The following is a 22,361-nucleotide window of genomic DNA, read 5'->3' as shown; positions in this document are numbered from 1 at the left end:
TAATGACAAAGTCTCCAGTCCCTATGTGGTCATAAATCAAGGACTACCTGTATATCTATTGGTCAGGCTTACCACGTTGCACTTTGACATGAAGGTTGTAATTGCCAAATTGGGAGTTCCTATCCAATTTAATGTAGGTGGCTAAGACGCTGAGCTTGTCGATCAGAAAATTAAGCAGTTTGGCGGCTCGAATCCCTAGCGCCGCATAATGGAGCAAGCTCCCATTACTTCTCCCAGCTTCTGCCAACCTAGCAGTTCGAAAACACGTAAAAATGCAAGTAGAAAAATGGGAACCACCTTTGATGGGAAGGTAACAGCATTCCATGCGCCTTTGGCATTTAGTCATGCCGGCCACATGACCACGGAGACATTTTCAGACAGCACTGGCTTTTTGTCTTTGAGACGGATATGAGCACCGCCCGCTAGAGTCGGGAACGACTAGCACATATGTGCAAGGGGAACCTTTACCTTTACCCATTTTTAAAGCACAGTGTAAAATTGCTCAAGTTACTACTGCCAAAGATTATCAGAGCAATTTACTTCTAGTGTTATATGATAGCACGGAAGAACATATCCTCTCTTGCTTCAAAATATAGCCAAGAATCAGAGCCTTCAAACTAAGAAGCTGCTGCCTATCATTTCTTGGAAAGTTATATGAGGCATTGAGCTAAAAATAAACAGATAAGGGCAGCACCAGTAAAGTACAGCATCAGTAATATTCATGCTAGCTTTTTTTTTCCCATGAGTAATTGGAAGCAGTTTAACTAAAGCCTGGCTGGCAAAGTATGACACCCTTTTCTTATCAAATCCTCTTTCCCCCCTGGATGCATGGTTGGCAAAGGGTGCCTTGCCCAATCAAAATTCTTGCCTGTGATGAAAATGTTTCACGAGCCAAAGAGGACACAACCTGTTGTGCAAGAGTTTTCAGGCAGAAAAGGAAAAAGGATCGCTCACATGGTTAATCATATGGGAGATTAAAAAGGTGGCGAAAGCTTGCAACACAGTTTTTGTTTAAAGCAGCTTTAAGCAACCAAAGTCTATTTACTCAGTAGCCTAACTCGTTTTGATTTAAATTGGATTTGTGTATTCAGAATCGCAGTCGCTATGCACATTAATAGCAGGAAGCGGAATTGAAAAGATTTCTCTTAATAGGCTAGAAAATGTCCAAGGGAAAGGTACAAAGAACAGGCAACCTCAGAGGTTTTCCAGCCAAATTTTCACCAGCAGGAAGGACAATTTAATTGCAGCACCAGCAAACAGATATGGGGTGGTTTAAGGTGGCAGGGATGCTATGAGCCCTAATGCTGAACTGATGAGGAATCAATTTTGACTGTCATTTTTTAAAATAGTTTTTATTAAACATTATTACCTTTAAAAACAGAAAGAAAAATACAACAACATAAGAAAAGACAAAACATACATAACAATATAAAGTAAATATACAGCCTTTTGTATCGGCATTCATTAGTTATACATTTTTTTTAAGCGTAAAACATACAGATACAAATACAATTTTAAACATACAACCCCCCTCCCCCCCCCACGGTGACAGTCATTCACAGCCCAACTTTTTTCTTTCCTTCCTCATTGTTAGGTCTCTAAGCCACATCTTCTCATTACAAAGTTCAGGGATCTATTACAATACCCATGTTCACTTTTAACTTTCCCAATTTATGTCCCTGCTGTTCTCCTTGTCGCCCACATATACCATAAGTTCCAGCTAAGATAATGTTCCGTTTCTCCTTTGTCCCTCAGCAACCCGTCATTCTATCCATTTCTGCACATTCATAGATCTTTTTAATTATAGCATCTTCCGACGGTATGGTAGTGGATTTCCAAAATTGTGCATAGGTTATTCTTGCGGCCACAATTATATGTAGGCTCAAATGCCATATTGAACTGCTTATGTTTTCTGGTTTAATGCTTAGTAGAAGGTTCTCGGGTCTCCATTCCATGTTTGCCCCGGTAACCTCTTTTAGCCATTTTTTAATCCTTTTCCAATATTTCGTGGCCTCAGTACAGGACCACCAAATATGGTAGAATGTGCCATCCTTTCTTCCACATTTCCAACACACTGGAGATAACCCAGGGAACATCTTGGCTAACCTCGTTGGGGGGAAGTGCCACCTATAAACCATCTTGTATATGTTTTCTTTGAATGCTGTAGATATTGTAAGTTTAATGGTCTTACTCCATAGATCCCACCATGAGGAATCAATTTTGACTCTGTCATTTTCTGTTTGCGATATTGTTAACAAAACACCAGCATCAAACTGACTTTCATTCTTTTACGAATTTTGCTGTTCCTTCTTTCACTGAATTGCTTTGATTCGTTACGGTGCCTCTTTTAAAAGAAATGACATCGTATGAGTTGCCTCGGTTGGCCTTCAGCCAAAATAAGTGTAGATGGTTGGTTTTGAAAATAAATTGTGTACGGCTACTGCAGGGATGCAAAAGTGGGAAAAAAATTAGTATGTTTTCTTCTCCATACTATTTTATCATTTTATTTTAATGGAAGATTTGTCTTGGATTTGCTGGCAGTAAATCAATGAAGTCGGGCTATCATCTGTGTCTGATGCTCTTTTTGGAATGGAGAAGTCATGTCTTCCTTTTGAGCAACAATGCTTATATAACCATCCTTCCCTGCTGTTCTGACCGAGGCTTCCCAAGAGCATGAAGCAAACTCCTGGTCCCGACAAAACCTCCTTTTGTTAATTTGCTGTGATTTCTGCTCATTCACATCCAGCAAAGTCTTTCAGGGGAGGATTTACAGTCACAGACCTTATCTGGCTTGGAGAGCTGACAGGCTGATATCTGCAAAACTTGGCAAGGAGTCTCAGAGGGTCACGGACCAATTAAGCGAACTAATTGTCTCCTGCAAACTCCACTCCCCTTTCGCTCCTCTTTTATTTCCTCTGGGAGCGGCCATTCATCGTTCACTTGTGGCCTTACTCCCAAGTTGACCCCTGTTCTTTAGCTGTTCCTTTCGTCTGGCAATGCATGTGCGCACTGGGATCAGGTTCCAGCTGTTTGTCTGCCACACTGATGTCTGACTCTGAAGGCAGCTGATAACTAGCATACGGCTCTGGACCCATCTCTGCCTCCAACACAGGGCCCTCATCACAACCTTCCCCAGACTCCAGGAATGGCCAAGTTCCTCCCCAACCTCCTCACTGTCCAAATCTGCTGCCAGCTCTGCTGGCGGGCCACAACGTCTGCCACAAAGTCTTTTCTCTTTTCTAACATTAAATGACATTTACAAGGCGGGTAATACTAGCCACTTGAATTGCTACTCATCTCTTCTACTAAAATTCAGCGTGATTATGACACTGACCAAGAGCTTATTAAGGAGATTGATAGTATGAGTTTTCATCAGGGTGTAGGTCATGGGTGTCAAACCCGTGCTTGGCATGGGTGCTTAGATCTGGCCCGCGGCACCACCCTGGAAAAAGCAAAGGGCGAGCCTGCGGTGCTCTGCCAGTGAAAACAGAACTCGGAAGGGCTTGTGCGGTAGCCTTTTTCACTGGCAGAGGTCTGCAGGAGGTTGTCATAGCTGGAAATGGAGCCTGGAGAGGCCAAATGAGGTCGCCAAGCTCCGTTTTTGCTGGCAGAGTGGTAGTAAAACAAATCACTAGCAAAAGTAACACCCCCCACAAGCCTGCCCAGCCCACCACAGGTGCCCCCAACACGTGATGTTGAGCTTGCTACACCCACCATTGCCACACCCACCCAATTCCCTGTGGTCAAAAACAACCCTGATGCAGCCCTCAATGAAAACTAGTTTTGTTCACTAATAAGCTGAAGAGATCGAAGCCTCTTAAGTTTCCCGAAGAGGATTATTCAAAAAGCTCTATTTCATGCTATAATATATTTGAACAGGTGGACTGATATCCAAAGAACCTTGGAACTGGTTGCCTGACTTTAAAAGGCCATTTTTCGTAATTACTTTTGCAAGTGACAGATGTTTTAGAATTGGCTTGCAATATGTCAAGGTGGCATTCTGTCCAATGAGGGGGAGAAATTTTACTGCAACAATAGATTCTACTAGCTTTTGATCTCTGGGTATCATCATGAGCAATCAAGGACACTGTTATCTTCTCTTGAAGTAGCCTTCACGGTGTGACTCCAACATATCTGAATCTGGCCGCAGATTCAGACAGTGAGGAGGTTGGGGAGGAACCTGGGCCAGTCCTGGAGTCTGGGGGAAGGCTCTGATGAGGGTTCTGTGTCGGAGGCAGAGAGGGGACCAGAGCCGTATGCCAGTTATCAGCTGCCTTCAGAGTCAGACATCAGTGAAGCAGATGAACAGCTGGAGCTTGTTCCCAGTGTGCGCATGCGCAGAGTTGCCAGACGAAGGGAACAGCTAAAGAACAGGGGTTGACTTGGGAGTAAAGCTACAGGTGGACGATGAATGCCCCTCTTAGAGGAAATAAAAGAGGAGTGAAAGGGACGTGGAATTTTCGTGACTCTCCAAGACTCCTTGCCAAGTTTTGCAAATCGGCCAGATAAGGTCTGTGACTGTAAATCCTCCCTTGAAAGACTTTGCTGAATGTGAATGAGCAGAATTCACAGCAAATTAACAAAAGGCTTTTTTTGTCAGGACAAGAAGTTGTTTCATGCTCTTGGGAAGCCTAGGTCAGAACCCATTGTCTTCTGCTGTTTTGATTTAGCAAGGCCATCATACTTTGTGTTGTCGCTTTGCCACCACTGTACCTTCAACCTTCTCCAAATAGTATGCATGTTCTCCAGCTATCAAAACGGACTTCCCATTTGCATCCATTTGATTCTGCTCCAAAATCCTCTGGAACTTATCTTCCATAACTTTTTAGGAGACCATCCCAGCAGGCACATAGTCATATGAGCAGCCCTGGTGGTGCAGGGGTTAGTATTCAGTATTGTATTGCAGGGTAATTCTGCCCACAGCCTGGAATTTAATCCTGACTAGGCTGAAGGTTGACTCAGCCTTCCATCCTTCCGGTAAAATGAGGACCCAGATTGTTGGGGGCAATATGCTGACTCTGTAAACAATACAGCTCAGAAAGGGCTGTAAAGCACTGTGAAGCAGTATAAAACTCTAAGTGCTCTTGCTATTACTTATTCTGCCGACTGTCAGCAGTTCAATTCTCAACGGCTCAAGGTTGACTCTGCCTTCCATCCTTGCAAGATCAGTAAAATCAGGACCCAGATTGTTGGGGGCAATTTGCTAACTCTGTACTCTGAAGCAGCATATAAGTCTAACGGCTATTACTCAGACTCCCACTTTTTGTTGTGCTCCATGGCTTACTATGCTTGCAGTTCATTTGCATTTTTAGTCATTAGAGTACGTGATGTAATATTTAGTGCATGCCCTAAAATCGAAAGTGATTAGGAAAATTAATCCATCACAAGGGTACACTCCACTGCATTTGAAGATCATTTGAAACTCTTATTACCGTATTTTTCGGAGTATAAAACACACACCAAGATTTTGAAGAGGCAAATTAAAAGAAAAAGTTTTTGCACTGTGTAGACTTCCCAAAAATGGCCAGTTTTTTGCTAAAACGGGACCGGGTTTTTTTCCCAAAAAAGGGGCATGAATAGCCTTTAGGAGGCTTATAGAGTGCTCCTGGGAGGTGCCCCCCCCCAAAAAAATGAACAAAAAAATGGCCTGTTTTTCACTCATTTCTGCCCTCCCCAGTACCCAGGAGCACTCTACAAGCCTCCTAAAGGCTATGCACGGCCATTGTGGTGAAGGGGGCAAAGTTTTAGGAGATTAAAAAATGCTGTATTCAGTGTATAAGACGTACCCAGATTTTCAGCCTCTCTTTTGAGGGAAAAAGGTGCATCTTATACTCGGAAAAATATGGTAATTGCTGGTTTTGATGGGTGACTGTGATTCGTCTGTTCCGAAAAACGTCTTATAGTCCGAAAAATACAGTAATTCTTTCTCCTTTTTAAATCAATCCAAGAACAAATCGGGTTCGGACCCATCCCTCTTATTTTGCGCTGCTTCCTTGGACTGGCCTAGGTGTCCCTCATTTCATTCCCCATTAGAAAAGAAAACACACAGTGCTTGATGCTTTCATCCTGCTTGATGCATTGATTGCTTTATTTGTCTTGCAGTGTCCCACCTGGCTTTGAAGGGATGAAGCAGCAGGAAATCTGTAACAAAATTATGGTCCACATGTTGGAGAACTACAGTTCCTTGTTTGAATGGGAGCCTCAGAAGAAGCAAGGAGAATGCAAAGAGTCACCGAAAATTATATTGGTGAAAGTGAGTGTTTGCAAGCTGAATGGTCATTTTGAACCGTATCCCCCACTGTGATTTACTATAAACAAGGTCAGTTTAGTAAGTGTCAGAGTAAAATGGTCTGTGTGAACTCTGATCCTGAAAAGAGATTCAGGCTTTTTTTGGGGGGGGGGGGGTGGCTCTTAATTTTTTGTACTTTTTCATTGACCCAAACTGTACATCGCTCATTTTTGTTGTTGATTTGTTGTGCACTTACCATGTTACCCCAAAAATAAGACGGGGTCTTATTTTCTTTTGACCTCTGAAATAACGTATTTTTCGGAGTATAAGACTCACCTTTTTCCTCAAAAAAGAGGCTGAAAATCTGGGTGCGTCTTTTACACTGAATACAGCATTTTTGGCCTCCTGAAACCCTGCCCCCTTCATCAAAATGGCCGTGCAGAGCCTTTAGGAGGCCTCCAGAGTGCTCCTGGGGGTTGGGGTGGGCAAAAATGAGCTAAAAAGAGGCCATTTTTTTGCTCATTTTTGCCCTCCCAGCCCCCAGGAACACTCTATAAGTCTCCTAAAGGCTATGCATAACCTTTTTTAAACCAAAAATGGGCCCATTTTCAGTTTTGGGGAGGTCTGCAGAGTGCAATTTTTTTATTTTTGGGGGGGGGGTAAATTGCCTCTTCAAAATTTTGGTGCATCTTATACTCCAGTGCGTCGTATACTCCGAAAAATGCAGTAAGCACTTGGCCTTATTTTCGGGGAGGTCTTATTATAATTGAAATGCAGGAGGTGGTGAGCATGGTGACCTCATGGCTGCTGCCGTGTTGCAATATTTTCAGGGGGACTTATTTTTGGAGGAGGGCTTATTTTAGTGCATGCGCTCAAAAGCCCAATTGGGCTTATTATCCTGGGGAGGTCTTATTTTCGGGGAAACAGAGTATATGTGAGTATGTATATCTGCCTCCAGGAACCTGTTTGGCACTCAGAATACAGCTCCAGGAAGCAACAATCAAAGAAATAGAAGAAAAACAGTGCAAAGGAATTATTTTGTTGATCTGAGTTAAAAATTCTGAGCAGGAAGTACAGTGGTACTTCGGTACTCCTCGTTAATTGGTTCCGGGAAGCATGATGAGTAGCAAAAACAATGAGTGCCAAACATTTTTTCCCATAAGGAATAATGTTGTGAGTCACAAGGCAGCCGACACCGACAATAGCAATAGCAGACTTAGATTTATATACCACTTCACAGTGCTTTATATCCCTCTAAGTCAGTGTTTCTCAACCTTGGTGACTTTAAGTCCTGTGGACTTCAATTCCCAGAATTGGCCAGCCAGCTATGCTGGGGAATTCTGGGAATTGAAGTCCACAGGACTTAAAGTCACCAAGGTTGAGAAACACTGCTCTAAGTAGTTTACAGGGCCCACATATTGTCCCCCAACAATCTGGGTCCTCATTTTACCCATCTGGGAAGGATGGAAGGCTGAATCAACCTTGAGCCGATGAGAATTGAACTGCCAAATGACTGGCAGACAGCAATCAGCAGTTGTAGCCTGCAGTACTGCATTCTAACCACTGCGCCACTGTTGCTCTTAGCTTAGTTCTAGCTTGTGCATTGAGTACCAAACGCTGAATACCAGGACGAATTTTTTTGTGTCAAAATGCATTGAGCCCCAAAATTGATGAGTTTTAAAGCATTTGAATACCAAAGGATAGAAGCTTAACGAGCGTGTTATCCTCAAAGGAGTAGTAGAATGCCATATTACAGCTGAAATCAAGGTGTTGAATGCCAATTGTTTGGTTTGAGTCTAATGAGAAATTGAAAGCCAGTAGGAAAATGCCATGGCTACAGCTAAATAGCTCTTTCTTTGCCTTTGCCGGCGAATTTCTTGTTAAATTCTTTTCTGTTCTCTCTCAGTTCTTCAGCCCTTTTTCTTTAGCTGATCATTAAATTCTGTTCCTAATGATCCCCACCCCCAGAGTTTTTAAGAATGGATAACAGAAGATTATAACTGATAAAAGCTATAATTTAAGAATAACAGAAGATTATAACTGATAAAAGAGAATATTTGTAGCTCAGGGTTGTCGTGAGGGATCCTTGATGCTCTCTGAGCTTGCTTGTTTTCTTGCAGATATTTTATAACTCATACTAGCCCTTATCACTGATGATGTTATCTAGTTTGGTAATGAAATGTCTGCAAGAAAACAAGCAAGCTCAGAGAGCTCCAAAGACTGTAACTATTTTTGCCTTTGCTATCCCAGTCATTTAGGAGTTCATGTCTAATTAGTCAACATTTGGATCACTAGCAGAATTTGCAAATTCCCTGAAACCTTTCCATTTGGGCAGATTTCCCAATAATATTAAATTCTCCACTCTGCTTAAACACTAATAGGAACAGACGAATCACAGTCACCCATCAAAAATCAGCAATTACCATATTTTTCCGAGTATAAGATGCACCTTTTTCCCTCAAAAAAGAGGCTGAAAATCTGGGTGCGCCTTATACACTGATTACAGCATTTTTTGCTACGCAAAACCCCGCTCCCTTTACCAGAATGGACGTGCATAGCCTTTAGGAGGCTTTCAGGGAGCTCCTGGGTGCTGGGGAGGGCAGAAATGAGTGAAAAATGGACTGTTTTTTGCTCAATTTTGCCCCCCCCCAGCCCCCAGGAGTACTCTATAAGCCTCCAAAAGGCTATGCATGCAATTTGTTTGACAAAAAATAGGCCTATTTTTGCGAAAATAGGCCATTCTTTTGCTCTTTTGCCCCTCCCCCCAGGAGCACTCTGCAAGCCCCCTAAAAGCTATTCATGCCTTTGAGGGGGGGGGGGAAATGGGCCCGTTTTTGCAAAAAAAAAAAAATGGGCCGTTTTTGGGAGGTTTGCAGAGTGTAAAAACTTTTTTTTTTAATTTGCCTCTTCAAAACCTTGGTGCGTCTTATACTCTGGTGCATCTTATACTCCGAAAAATATGGTATATTTTGCCCAAACAAACCTATGCAATTCATCCCTGGGTTTGCTCTTATACTCCAAAATTATTTTGCTTTTCTCCTTTCCCTTCTATCCCATTTGTTATTAGCTCTGTCTTATCCATGTGCCTGAAATGGAGGTTTAAAACAGACTAGTGATGCCAGATTATTAATATATATATATTTATCAGCACAAATAAAAAACACAAATATAACAAAGGCAACAGTAAAAATATTGGGTTTCTGTCGTGATGGACTCTTGTGACGAGCCGATTGACAGATGATGGAAGCAGTTAGCTTCCTCCCATAATTGGGACTTACCAGGGGTTGTGACTCTAAATATATACCTTCTTCCCTGGCTTCGCTGATAATGGATAAGAGCCTGTGGCCTAATGGCTAAGATGTCTGCCTAGTATGTAACATAGCCCAGGTTCAAATCCCAGTGAGGGTATGGCTAGCTGATGAGAGCTAAATAGCTTGAAATAGATCTATACTAGTCTCCCTTTATTTATTTATCAGCACAAATAAAACACACACACACACACACACACACACACACACACACACATATATATATATATATATTGTGTGTGTGTGTGTGTGTGTGTGTGTAAACATTGATGCAATTTATTAACGTTCGTGGCACAGTCTGCCAGATAATTAGACTGGATTTGGTATTTGTATTTGTCTACGAATTCCTTCCTAAGGCCTTGGAATGAGGAGATGTTGTTTGATAGTGTTAATTAAACCTATCATCGCAAGATGTAAGCTGTTCCAAGTAAAGTTGTTGTGATCATTACTTAGCACTTAACATTCATGCTGTTCAGTTGTGTACGAAACGGTGTCTTTTATCTTTACGGGTGCTAGTTAAAATCTGAGATTCTGACCACTGTTTTAAGTTGGATAGGAAGCAGCCTTGGAAAATAAGATACGTCCTTGACTGGTGTTATGTCCAAACGAAAAACAGCAGCCATGTAAATGGAGTTGTTTGGGGCTTTTTAGCATTTGCGATAATGATGTGAAACAATTTGCTTCTTGCTATCATCCACGCAGCAAACTCTCTTGGAGACTGTTTTGTAAACCAAGAGACAAACGCACATGGGGGAGAAAGGCATCACTTGAACAGGTTTTTTTTTAAAATTTTTGCCTCCCTTTAAGCTTTTGTTGTTCTCGTTACTGATTAAGTTGGTGGGGAAATGAAAGCCTGGTGAGAAGGAGAGGAATGTATGTGGAAGGAGAATGAATGATCAGGGAGAATGAATCTTTATTTGCTTGCTTATTTGGTAAGATTTTTGATTGATGACACCGTAGGCGTGAAACTCAAGAAGGAGCATGAAAACAACCATGTTAAAGTTATGCATTCTTACTTGATTCTTAAATAAGCAGAACCTTGGTAGGTGACAGGAACGCCAGGAAATAAAACACTGCATACATATTCCAGATATTTGAAGTATTATATATTTATGTTTGTAATCTAGTTCTGGAATATACACGTTGTTAACAAAAAAAAAAGTTTGACATACAGGAATACAGTCAATCTGGAAGACAAGGTGATGCTATTTCAGATTGTCTGTTCGTGAGTGTATGTCCAACATAAGACATTAACTAATAAGTAAATATTAGACTAGGAAACTATAAAAGGAGAACTTATGCTAAAACACCTTTTAAAATGGACAGCACAGAGTCTTCTTTAGTTGAGATAGTCCTGTTAGGCAATCACGGTCTTGAAATAGAAACATGTTAGTTATTCGAAATGGTAGCCTCTAATGTTCTTTTTGTGTGTTAACCTGTAATGAGCTTTTATATTAGTTAAGAAGCGTGAGAAAGACCCTAGTTAAGTCTCCAGAGAGGTTTGGCAAAGTATTTCAAAAATAATTAAGTTTGTATGGTAAGGGTAGTGGATTAACTATAACAGAGACATATAAACAGATTGGCTAGTAAAGAACAGTTGCTCACATTTTGCTGAATTGGTTGGATTAGAGAAAAAAAGCAAATGTACCTGGCTTAGTGCAATGTTATATATTCCACAGCATTGTGCCAATTTTTTTCTCTGTAGTATGTTTTCCTCCCCACCCCTCCTTCCTGTTGTTAGTAAAAGCATTTACCATAGGGCAATTGGTCATTGTCTGGCAAATAACTCTTTCAAATGTAATGTAATGTATTCCAGATGTTAATTTAACTAGGAAAACTTCCAGGTCACATTTTGGGTTGATGCAAGAAATACCATCTAATCCAGGTATGTCAAATTCAAGGCCTGGAGCCCGAGTCGGCCTGTGGGGTGTTTAGATCTGGCCCACAGTGCTTCTGCCAGTGAAAACAGAGTTCGGGAGGACCGCATTGATACACACCCTGAGCTCCATTTTTTATGGCAGAGGATTGCAGGAGGCCGTCGCAGCCGAAAACGGAACTCAGCAGAGCACTCGGGCTACCACAGGCGCTCCTGACACGAATTATGTTGAGCTGGCCGCGCCCACCCAGGCCCCCCAAGGTCAAACACAACCCCGGTGTGGTCCTCAATAAAATCGAGTTTGACACCCCTGATCTAATCACTTGCATGCATTCACCCATAACGTTAAATTACATTTTTCAGCTAAAATTGCTGAACCAAACACAAATCAGTTTTAACATGGCTTAGCAAACTTGGCTTTGAGCTGATTATCTTTTCTACTGCACGATTGACATGTATTGATTCTCTTCTTAGGGGAAGAGATTAAACCTGAAAGGTACATAGTAAAGCGGAGCATTATGAACAAAATTTTGATGTTTTTTTCTTTTGAAGGGAACATTTTATTCTTGCAAATCAATTAGTATTTCATTGAGCAGATGGATATTTTTTCTAAAAAAAAAAATTAGAAGAACAAGAAAAAAAATCCATTGGGATATTCTTCCCTAGCCAGATTAAAATACACTCCTTTCTAGGTGAAAGTTTATGAGCATCTGTGGTCTTTCCTTTAGAGTCCTGTACAGCTGCCAAGGAGAATGACATTGTTTTGTTTTATTTCACATTTTGACATGCCATTCTAATGTTACTGCAGCTCTAAATATCTTCCTCCTATTATTTTCTATTACTTACGTGCCATCAGATTTATTTATACAATTTATAGGCTGCGCGACTTTCAACAATGGTAAGTGGCTTACAATTAAAAATCAGGGAAAACCTTTAAAAAATCATAAGCAGCCTGAATTCAAATAAACAAACAAACAAACAGATCATGGTGACTTCACAAAGTAATCCTTCTCCAAAATGATCTGTGCCCAGCCTAGCTCTTCATTTTTTTTTAATGGTACGACCATTGCTACCATAATCATCCATCTTGCTGTTGGTCATCCTCCCTTTCCTTCAACTTTCCCCAATATTAGGTGTCTCTTTTTAGTCAATCCAGTTGTGATTAAAAAAAAAAAATATTTCACAGAAGCAGAAGAGAACATTTCAATACATATCTGTATTTAAAGCTCAAGTGCCTGTCAAGTGAACCGGTAGTCTGTTCTTGCTTCAGGATGTATCTCCGGACATATTTTTATGAATTGCTTTTGATGTTTCCTGATAGGAGGCCCGTTGCAAGTCATCTCCTCCAATCTTGTTGAAGAACCTTGAGACAGAAACGCCCAAGCCAAAACCAAGAACAAAGGTACAGAAAAATAAGGGTATTCATCTTTTCGGTGCTGCTTTCCATTTTCCTTTTATCTGCACTATTTATTAAATTTAAATGCCACCCATCGCACTGCCCAAAGGGACTCTGGGTGGCTTACAATGTAATAAAATAGAAATATAAAAGCAATTGTAAATGTTGTTAGAAGCATTTGGGCATATTGGAACAGATTCAGAGAAGGGCAATGAGAATAAACAGAAAGCTAGAAGCTAGCTTTTGGGAAGAAAAATTGAAAGAGCTGAGCAACTTCAGCCTTTTAAAGGTAGCCATGGAAGAGGATATAATATACCATATTTTCCCGAAAATAAGACAGGGTCTTATTTTCTTTTGACCCCCCCCCACAAATAAACGCTTGGTCTTATTTTTCAGGGAAGTCTTATTATTTTTGAGGTGTAGGAGGTGCCAAGTGTGGTCACCTCATGGCTGCTGCTGTGTTCAATATTTTGGGGAGGGCTTATTTTAGCACATGCGCTCAAAAGCCTAATTGGGCTTATTATTTGGGGAGGTCTTATTTTCGGGGAAACAGGGTAGCACTCTTCAAATACCTGGGGAAAAATGTAATGGTATGTGACAATGGTTTTGAGAGACAGGAGGAAGAGCGGCAGATAGGCAGAAATCAATTAAGAGACAGCTAAGTCTGCAGAAGGAATAGGGGCATGTCAAAAGAGACCTTCTCTAGTTTCGTGGACTGTAAAGGTAAGAGGAGAAATAGGTTCTTTCATTGTTGGAGAATTCTGTTAATGTAAACCAACAATAAAGATAGAGCTGGTGCTTCTTGGTGCCCAAGACTTTTACATCATTGTTCCCAGATGCAGGACACAAAATCATTGAATTTGCTTAAAAGCAAATTCCAGTTCCATGTATTTTTTTAAAAACAAAAACAAAAACCTAAAGGTCAGAGCAGTTCAATCTGTTGAAACAAACATTTGGGAAAATTTTGCTGTTCCCTTCATTGTTTGTCCTCAGGGGGAAGCCAAACAGCCACCTGTCATGGATGCTTTAATCTGGCTTCCTGCACTCAGCAGTAATTTGGATTAAATAGTCTAAATGCTTTCTTCCAACTCTAGGATCATATGGCCTGTTTTGTGACTAATTCCCGCTCATCTTCGGTGGATTGCTTTAGAGTAAATACAAACTTGAACACCTGTTTCTTAAATAACCAGATAAATAATGAAAGTTTCTTAGAGTTGATCCCATCTACAGTAGGTTTTGTTCTGTAAACACCTACTTGCCAAACGGGTGCACATATACACAATGCTTTGACAAAATTCCAAGGCATTTTAGCCATGCCACACTTGCATCAGTGTTTGGGAACTGAATTTAATCTTGGCATCAATGCTTTATTGACCCATCCATCAAAATATATATAACCCAGTGTTCATTAGTGTTCTGCACTCTTACGGCTTTCCTGCACTCAGGGCCACTTGAATTAAAAGCTTTTGAAGGTATAAAGAACAGGCACGATAAAAAGGTAGAGGTAGACTTGCTAGATAGAAATGACTTCTTCTGGAATTCCGGTGAATTTAGAATTGCCACAAATATAGATATTTGCCTTACAAGAGAGAAAGGAATGTCCTCTTAAATTTGTCCTTTCAGTTGAGAATCAATTTGAAAGACATTAATAAACTATCCCTGAAATGTTGGTGATGTCATCTTTTCAACCTGAGAATGGAAAAAGTTCGGCTTTTGGGTGGAGCAGATTGTTTAAATCCTCAGTAGCACTTTGTTCATACATCTAATTTGTCAGAAATCTGATTTGCTCTGATTTTAGGTTGCAGGATTTGTCGTACCTATACTTGAACAGGCTTGCTAACTTTTTCCCCATATTGGTTTTAAATGCTACCATTAAGTACGATTTTATGTGGCGTCGGAGGCAAGTGATTCCATTATCTAATTTTTAGGAACATTGGGATTTGAGTTGGATGTGTTAGATGTATAGCCTAAAGTAGCCAAAAATCATTCATTCATCCAGTTGTGGCCCACCAGCAGAGCTGGCAACAGCGTGGGACAGTGAGGAAGTTGGGGAGTCCTGGAGGCTGGGGAAGGCTCGGACGAGGGCTCTACATTGGAGGCAGAAACGGGGTTGAGGCCGTCTGGCAGTGATCAGGTGCCTACAGAGCTAGACAGCGGTGAAGCAGAGGAGCAGCTGGAACCTGTTCTCAGTGTGCTCATGCGCAGAGCTGCCAGAAGAAAAGAACAACTCGGAAATCAGGGTAGACTTGGGAATAAAGTCACTGGTGGAAGGTGATTGGCCCTTCCCATAGGAAATAAAAGAGGAGTGAAAGGGGAGTGGGCTTTTGCAGGAAAAAATCTTTGTTCATTCGTTCGTTGGATTCGTTTCGGGAGTGTGAAGATCTGTCTGTGAACATCATAGACTCTGTGCCCAGTCTTTCCTAGCGCACCACCTCATTGGGAAAATATTTGCATGGCAGCTTTCCAAGATAGATAAGGTCTGTAGTTATAAATATTCCTTTGAAAGACTGTTTGCCAGGCCTTGGCTGAATGTGAATGAGAGGAATTCACATTCATTTAATAAAAGGGATTTTGTCAGGACCAGGACTCTGCCTCATGCTTTTTGGGGAAGCCTAGGTCAGAACACATCCATCCAAAGGGGTAACCTTTTGTGATTTTAATAAACTTGTTAGAACTTGTTAGTTGGAAACGGTGCTCCCAGACTCCTCGAGGTCGTTTTTGAAGGACCGAAAGTCTTCTGTGACCTTCCATGATTAAAAATAAACTTGAATCTCACCTCCTCAAGTTTTAGTCCACTACATGAATCACCATACTACAAATTGTTGATTGCTGATTATTCCTGATTAGTAATGTGAACCCAATCAATTGTGGCTTCATTAGCAAACACCAGGTTAGCAAATCATCAAAGTGCAATTTGTGAATCCAATTTAATTTTCTTATGTTTCGTAGGCTGTTTTGGATGCTTTGAGGGGAAAAGTAATGACATAAATTTTGCATCTCCAATGGTATAGTTCAGAAATTATAATATAATATGTGTCCCAATATGTGCCTTCTTTGCTTTTTCTGTCAGTTTGAGCAACCTGACTTACTATTATATATTGTAAAAGCAACCAAACCCACTTACTGTCTCTGGGATTACATTTCTCGGGACCTTCCAACTTTTAAATACATTGCAAGGGGAAATAGCCATTGGAGTCTTAATACATAGAGCTAGAAGTTTGCACTTTCGTGTGGTTTGAGGCAATTTGAACTTGACGTATGCAAATTTGTGGTTATTGTTTTACATGGAAACATGCTCATAAATCAGAGCTTTATTGCTACATCTTTTAGCCTGCATGCACAAAAGCCAATTTTGGGGTAGTTTCCCAGCCTACCTCTCCCCCTTTCTCTTCCCACCAGTCTTTCTTGGAACAGAGAAATCAAATTATAGTGGGAAAGGAAGCGGACTTTGTTTCATGCTTTACCAGCTTCCCCCCCCCCAAAAAAAGTTTAAAATTGTAAGTTTGTTCACTTGTATTAGTATAACAGATGTGATAGTTGGCAAAACAGACATATGCAGAGTAAAAGCTGACTGTAATATTAACTATATAGCTAGATGGCCCAATCTTTAAAAAGCCTTTCTCTGTCTTTGGATATCTAATGCAAAGAGTTTGGAGCAGAAAATGGAGTTGTACGTATCTTTAGCCACATCATATTTTTTTCCACATGTGCTTTGTAGCTATGACCTAAGAGAGGGAGATGGTTGGATCAGACCTAGAAGAGTTGAAATTTGCCAATCCAAAATTGGCTTGCAGGTCTGTTTTGTTTTGTTTGGAAAGATGAAATTGAATTTGTACTGCGGAGAGAGAGGAGTAAGCCCTTCACTTGATTTGTGGCCTGTTGTTGTATGTTGTGTGCATGGATATTTCTTTCGGTTCTTTGCCAGCTAAGAGAAAGGCAGTTTTGCCTGCAACAACCTTCGCTATTAACCTTTCTTTTGTTGATTAAAACAAAAGTTCATTTCCTTAGTTAGCAAGGGTGTCTCTCTTTTCTTCTGAGTACTTGACAGATGACAGTTGTTCTTTCCATTGGCATGCCAGAGGAAGAAAAAAACATCTGTCCAACAACAGTAGGAAAGGTTGCCTCTATTTGCCCTGTAATTTCTGCTCTCATAATCAAGGCAGGGCCACGAATTGTACAGGCCTCAAATCTGACCCAAGTTATCATATTTTTGTGACTATAAGAAGCACCGGTGTATAAGACGCACCAAGATTTTGAAGAGGTAAGTAAGAAAAAAAAAGTTTTTGTCTTCCCCAGCCCGCAGGAGACTCTGCAGGCTTCAGCAGGGCTGGAGGAAGGAAAACGGGGGGGGGGGGTGTCTTGGGAATGTAGGAGGCCTTGCACAATTAAGATGAAGGGCCTGATGTAGAACTGTGGTCAACGGGAGAAAGAGAATTAGAAAAATAGCATGAATCCTGCAGGCATTAACTCAGAGGTGATCTTTTAGGCAGAAATACACTCCCAGATACATATTAGTACAGACAGATCAAGGTGAAAATAACTGAGAGCCAAATCACTCCAGGACTCATTTCACCTCCAAAAACTATAATAATGCAGGATCCAGCCAGAAAAACAGGCCATATCCTCAACTCTCCAATGCCCCTGCCCAAATCATTTCCCCAGAGTAAGGAGAGAACCTCCTGGAGCAGGCTTCCCTCCTCCCACCTCCCTCCAACTATATCACTAAACCCTTCCAAGAGGCTTACTTTCTGACTGCAAACATGTGGCTTCTTAAATTGCAATGATTACCGCATTTTGCGGAGTATAAGACACATCTTTTCCCCCCTAAAAGAGAGTGGAAGTGTTGGTGCGTCTTATACACCAAATACAGCTATTTTTGGCCTTCCGAAGCCCCGCTCCCTCATCCCATTTTTTGTAAAACGGGGGAGTTTTTGCCTTCCCCCACCCCCCAGAAGCACTCTGCGGGCTTCAACAGCCTGGGGGAAGAGAAAAATGCCCCCATTTTGGTGAAAAATATTCGTAAAACAGGCCGTTTTTGCCTTACTCCACCCCTCAGAAGCATTCTCCAGGCTTCATCAGGGTTGGGAGAAGGGGAAAATGCCCCCCGTTTTGGTGAAAAACAGGCAAAAAACAGGTTGTTTTTGCCTTACTCCACTCCCACTTTTGCCTTACTCCACTCCAAGGTGGCGCAGTGGTTAAATGCAGCACTGCAGGCTACTGCTAGATCAGCAGGTCAGCGGTTCAAATCTCACCGGCTCAGGGTTGACTCAGCCTTCCATCCTTCCGAGGTGGGTAAAATGAGGACCCAGATTGTTGGGGGCAATATGCTGACTCTCTGTAAACCGCTTAGAGAGGCCTGAAAGGCCTATGAAGCGGTATATAAGTCTACTGCTATTGCTATATTGCTATTGCTCCCCAGAAGCACTCTGCAGGCTTCAGCAGGGCTGGGGGAAGGGGAAAATGCCCCCATTTTGGTGAAAAACAGGGACATTTTTGCCTTTCCCGAGCCCTGCTGAAGCCTGCAGAGTGCTCCTGGGGACCAGGGAGGGCAAACACTTTTTTTCCTGACTTACCTCTTTGAAATCTTGGTGCATCTTATACACCGGTGCATCTTATAGTTAGAAAAATACGGTAAATGAAATTGCAGCCAAGATGGACAATCCTCTACGGTAATCAAGGGGTTAATTTGATAGCATGAGTCAGCCACCTCAGCACTAGGACAGCCAATGTTTCCAGGCATCAGAAACAGTTAATTTAGCCAACCACAGGCGATGTGCTCCAGAAAAAAAAACAACTCCTTCCAGTCCATTGGAATGGCCACAAATGGAAAAAATCGGAGGCTTCTAGTGACTTTTCTGACTCACCTTCTAAACTGCCAAAGTAGAGCAATTTATTTGGAATATTTACACTATGACGTGCCAAGTGTCTATAATTAACTTCTGAACAATCTCTTTTTAAAAAAAAGAAAGAAAAAAAAAGCTTTTTTTATTTTTTAGTCACCTACACACATTTACAAGTATACATTCTCATAGTTATTGTTCTTATCACATTTTAACACTTTTAAACATTCATTTTTCCATATAAAAATAAATAAATTATATGATCGGGATTGCTTTGCTTACCATCCCATGCACCTATTTTATTTTGCTGTCACCCTACTTTTCTTTCTTTTCCTTTTCTCCCTCCCTCCCTTCTCTACATTCTTCTTTCCTCCTCTCCTTTCCCTTTCCTTCTTCCCCTTCCTCTCCCCTGCTCCTCTCTATCTCTTCCCTTTCATACCCTCTTTCCTACTCTTCCTCTCAATCTTCCTCTCCTTTCTTCTTTCCCTCTCCTTCCCTCTATTCTCCTTTCCTCTTTCTTTCTTCCTTTCCTCTTCTGTTGTTGTGGTTGCCTATTTTCCTCTTCCGTTTGGTGTATTTTTGGGATAGCATTCCGGCAAACCCGGTTCTGACTTTATATTTGCCATTTTACATTCCCTTTTCTTCATTATATTTTCCAATCTGGTTTTTACCTATGTCTCATTCTTTGAACATATACCGTATTTTTCGGACTATAAGACGCACCGGTGTATAAGATGCGCCAAGATTTCGACGAGGTAAGTAAGAAAAAAAAGTTTTTGTCCTTCCTGGTCCCCAGGAGCACTCTGCAGACTTCAGCAGGGCTGGGGGAAGGCAAAAATGTTCCCGTTTTTGCAGGAAACGGCCGGAAAAGGGCCGTTTTTCGCAAAAACAAGGGCATTATTCCCTTCCCCCAGCCCTGTTGAAACCTGCAGAGTGTTCCTGGGAGGGGGGGGGGAGAAGGGAAAAACAGCCAGTTTTTCACCAAAATGGGATGTGGAGGTGGGGCGTCAGGAAGCCAAAAATGGCTGTATTCGGTGTATAAGACACACCAACTTTTCCACACTCTTTTGGGGGGCAGGGAAGGTGCGTTTCATACTCTGAAAAATATGGTACTTATGTATTAGTACTTTACTACTTTTCTAGTTCTTCTGAACAATCTCTGAACAGAGAGCAATCCATAATGTTAAAAAGGATCCTTGTTTTTAAGAAACAGTGTTGTTTTGTACCTGATGAAAGCATAATCTGGAGTATTTGAATCCTGTTGAAAAGTCTAACATCTAAGATCAAAATCAATCAAGATGAACCAGGTCCTGTGTTATGCAATGACATAATGTACACCAATATAAAGATTCTGTACTTTATAGAATCTTTAAAAGGGAAGAATTTCTCCCTTTTTTAATCTCTTCAGCCTCTTACACAATAGCATAATATTGACAGTAGTTCTGGGGTTTTTTGTGTTTTCTGGGAAAGAACATGAATACAGAAAGTGATGTGTTTGTTTCCTCAATCAATCTTTGTTGTGAGATGAAACAAAATGAAGTTAGACATTAAACAATGTTGTGGAAGTTCACCATCATGAGGTTTTTTAGTAAAGGAACAAGGCTTATGAAAGAACACGGACAACTCCTTCCTAATCTTATCTGATAGTTAAACTTTCACACATTAGCAGTTCCAAGATCGGCTAGCTGTGTTTCTAAAGACAGCCCTTTGTTTTAGAAACACAAGCAATTTTTACCGGTTTAGCGTTATTAAGTCTCATGACCAATTTTATAGACGTGATAGCTTATCCCCATCCTATCAGTTCTGTTCCCTAACGAAACGACTCTTAGCAGGATTTCCGCAGCTTTTGGGCCTGGTGGACATTTTTGGAATATTTGAGAAAAATCTGGATTTTCTGGTAAAATATCTGCTGGGAGTTTGAATATTCACCACAGTTGGCTATAAAGCACTAATTGATCAAAATGCTACCCACCCTCTACACTTCTCAACCTTGCTATGGCAGGATAATCTTTCCTTTCTCTGCTTATTGTTGCCTTTTGCTCAAAGTGATTGGAAACATTGAAAAAAAGAAATGAGCAGCCATTTTTGTGTTCATAGTGGGCCCATTTGGCATCAGAGATATGACTTCACGAAGCCAACTAAATAAAATTAATTGAATTACTGCATGCCACGTGTACAATAATTTTTCCAATTTGTCTCACTAAAATATCAAGGTAACTTTTGGTGGAGCACTCAAGCTATATTCAAGACTCCAAAGAGCAACATGTGACTGGGGTTTCACACTGTACATGGCTGTTCTAGAGAATCTGTTGTGGCCCGCCAGCAAAGCTGGCAGCAAATTCAGACAATGAGGAGATTGGGGAGGAACATGGGCCAGTCCTGGAGTCTGGGGAAGGCTCTGGTGAGGGCTCTGTGTCGGGAGGCAGAGATGGGGCCAGGGCCGTCTGACAGTTATCAGCTGCCTTCAGAGTCAAACTTCAGTGAGGCAGATGAATAGCTGGAGCCTGTTCCCAGTGTGCGCATGCGCAGAGTTGCCAGATGAAAGGAACAGCTAAAGAACAGGAGTCGACTTGGGAGTAAGGCCACAAGTGGACGATGAATGGCCCCTCCCAGAGGAAATAAAAGAGGAGGGAAAGGGGAGTGGAGTTTGCAGGAGAGAATTAGTTCTCTTAATTGGTTCGTGACTCTCCGAGACTCCTTGCCAAGTTTTGCAGATATCGGCCTGTCAGCTCTCCAGGTCAGATAAGGTCTGTGACTGTAAATCCTCCTTTGAAAGACTTTGCTGGATGTGAATGAGCAGAATTCACAGGAAATTAATAAAAGGATTTTTTGTCGGGACCAGGAGTTTGCTTCATGCACTTGGGAAGCTAGGTCAGAACAGGTCCACTCCGCAAACCTTGACTTGCTGAGGTTCATCAGGGGTGAAGCTTTGTGGCTCATCAAAGTCCTGGCGGAGCCCCAGTGAATGGACACAATGCATCTTGAAAACCACAGCTCTCCAAACTTCTTAAACATCCTAAGAATTACTTTGTACTTTCCTATTTTCCCATTACAAACATGGCATTTTAGCAGCATGAAGTCTCTTTTCCTCTCCCAGGAGGGTTTTTTGAAAAACTGTATACTGTGAAAGGAAAGACTTGCTTAGAAGAGAGATGGCTTTTTGCCAGTAACAAAAAACCTGACTAATTGTGCCTTTCTGAAAATCAGCAGGAAGTAAGGGGAGTTGGGGTGAGACCAACGGATTTGAAGAAGTAAAACATGCCACCAGTCTCTGCAGCAGCGTGTGACTGCCCAAGGCTGTTACTAAAATCCTGTACAATCATGAATCAGCTATTGTCAATACCTCCTTTTTATACAACCCTGTAATCTCTTAATTTGTGGTAGTGTCTGGGCGCCCGGATGCAACTGAGTGTTTACTGGCCGACTGTTATCAACAATGCATCAAAATACATAAAAATTACTTTTGAAAACTATCCGGGTAATGCTATGCCTTTAGATGAATCCTAAACATTTGCAAACATTTATTAATAAGCATACATACAATGAGATATTTCAGCGTCCTGGATACCATTACATCACAACTGGTGTCCAAATGATTTAGCAGTTTGCTGTCAAAACATTTTATCTTGGCTCTCAAAAGCAAAAAGATTTATTGATCTGTTTTTTTGAACTGCAGATTATATAAGCCCCCTTCTCTCTTTTTTTTTGCAAG

The 22,361-nt window shown here is 41.3% G+C and overlaps 1 protein-coding gene across 1 annotated transcript in view; it reads left to right on the top strand.

Moving 5' to 3' along the window:
- Positions 1-22,361, top strand: part of FAM13A (family with sequence similarity 13 member A) — a 161,113-nt gene that overhangs the window by 23,305 nt on the left and 115,447 nt on the right. Inside the window, exons 4-5 of the mRNA XM_087724101.1 lie at positions 6,103-6,253; positions 12,735-12,815. Coding sequence (XP_087580227.1) covers positions 6,103-6,253; positions 12,735-12,815 — 232 coding nt within the window. The remainder of the gene's footprint in view (positions 1-6,102; positions 6,254-12,734; positions 12,816-22,361) is intronic.

Source organism: Thamnophis sirtalis, unplaced genomic scaffold (genome assembly GCF_051295495.1).
Source record: "Thamnophis sirtalis isolate CommonGarterSnake01/CBP01778 unplaced genomic scaffold, rThaSir2_p1.2 scaffold_10, whole genome shotgun sequence".
NCBI lineage: Eukaryota > Metazoa > Chordata > Lepidosauria > Squamata > Natricidae > Thamnophis > Thamnophis sirtalis.
Note: the sequence above shows the minus strand (reverse complement) of the source record. Positions and strands in the feature narration are given on the sequence as shown.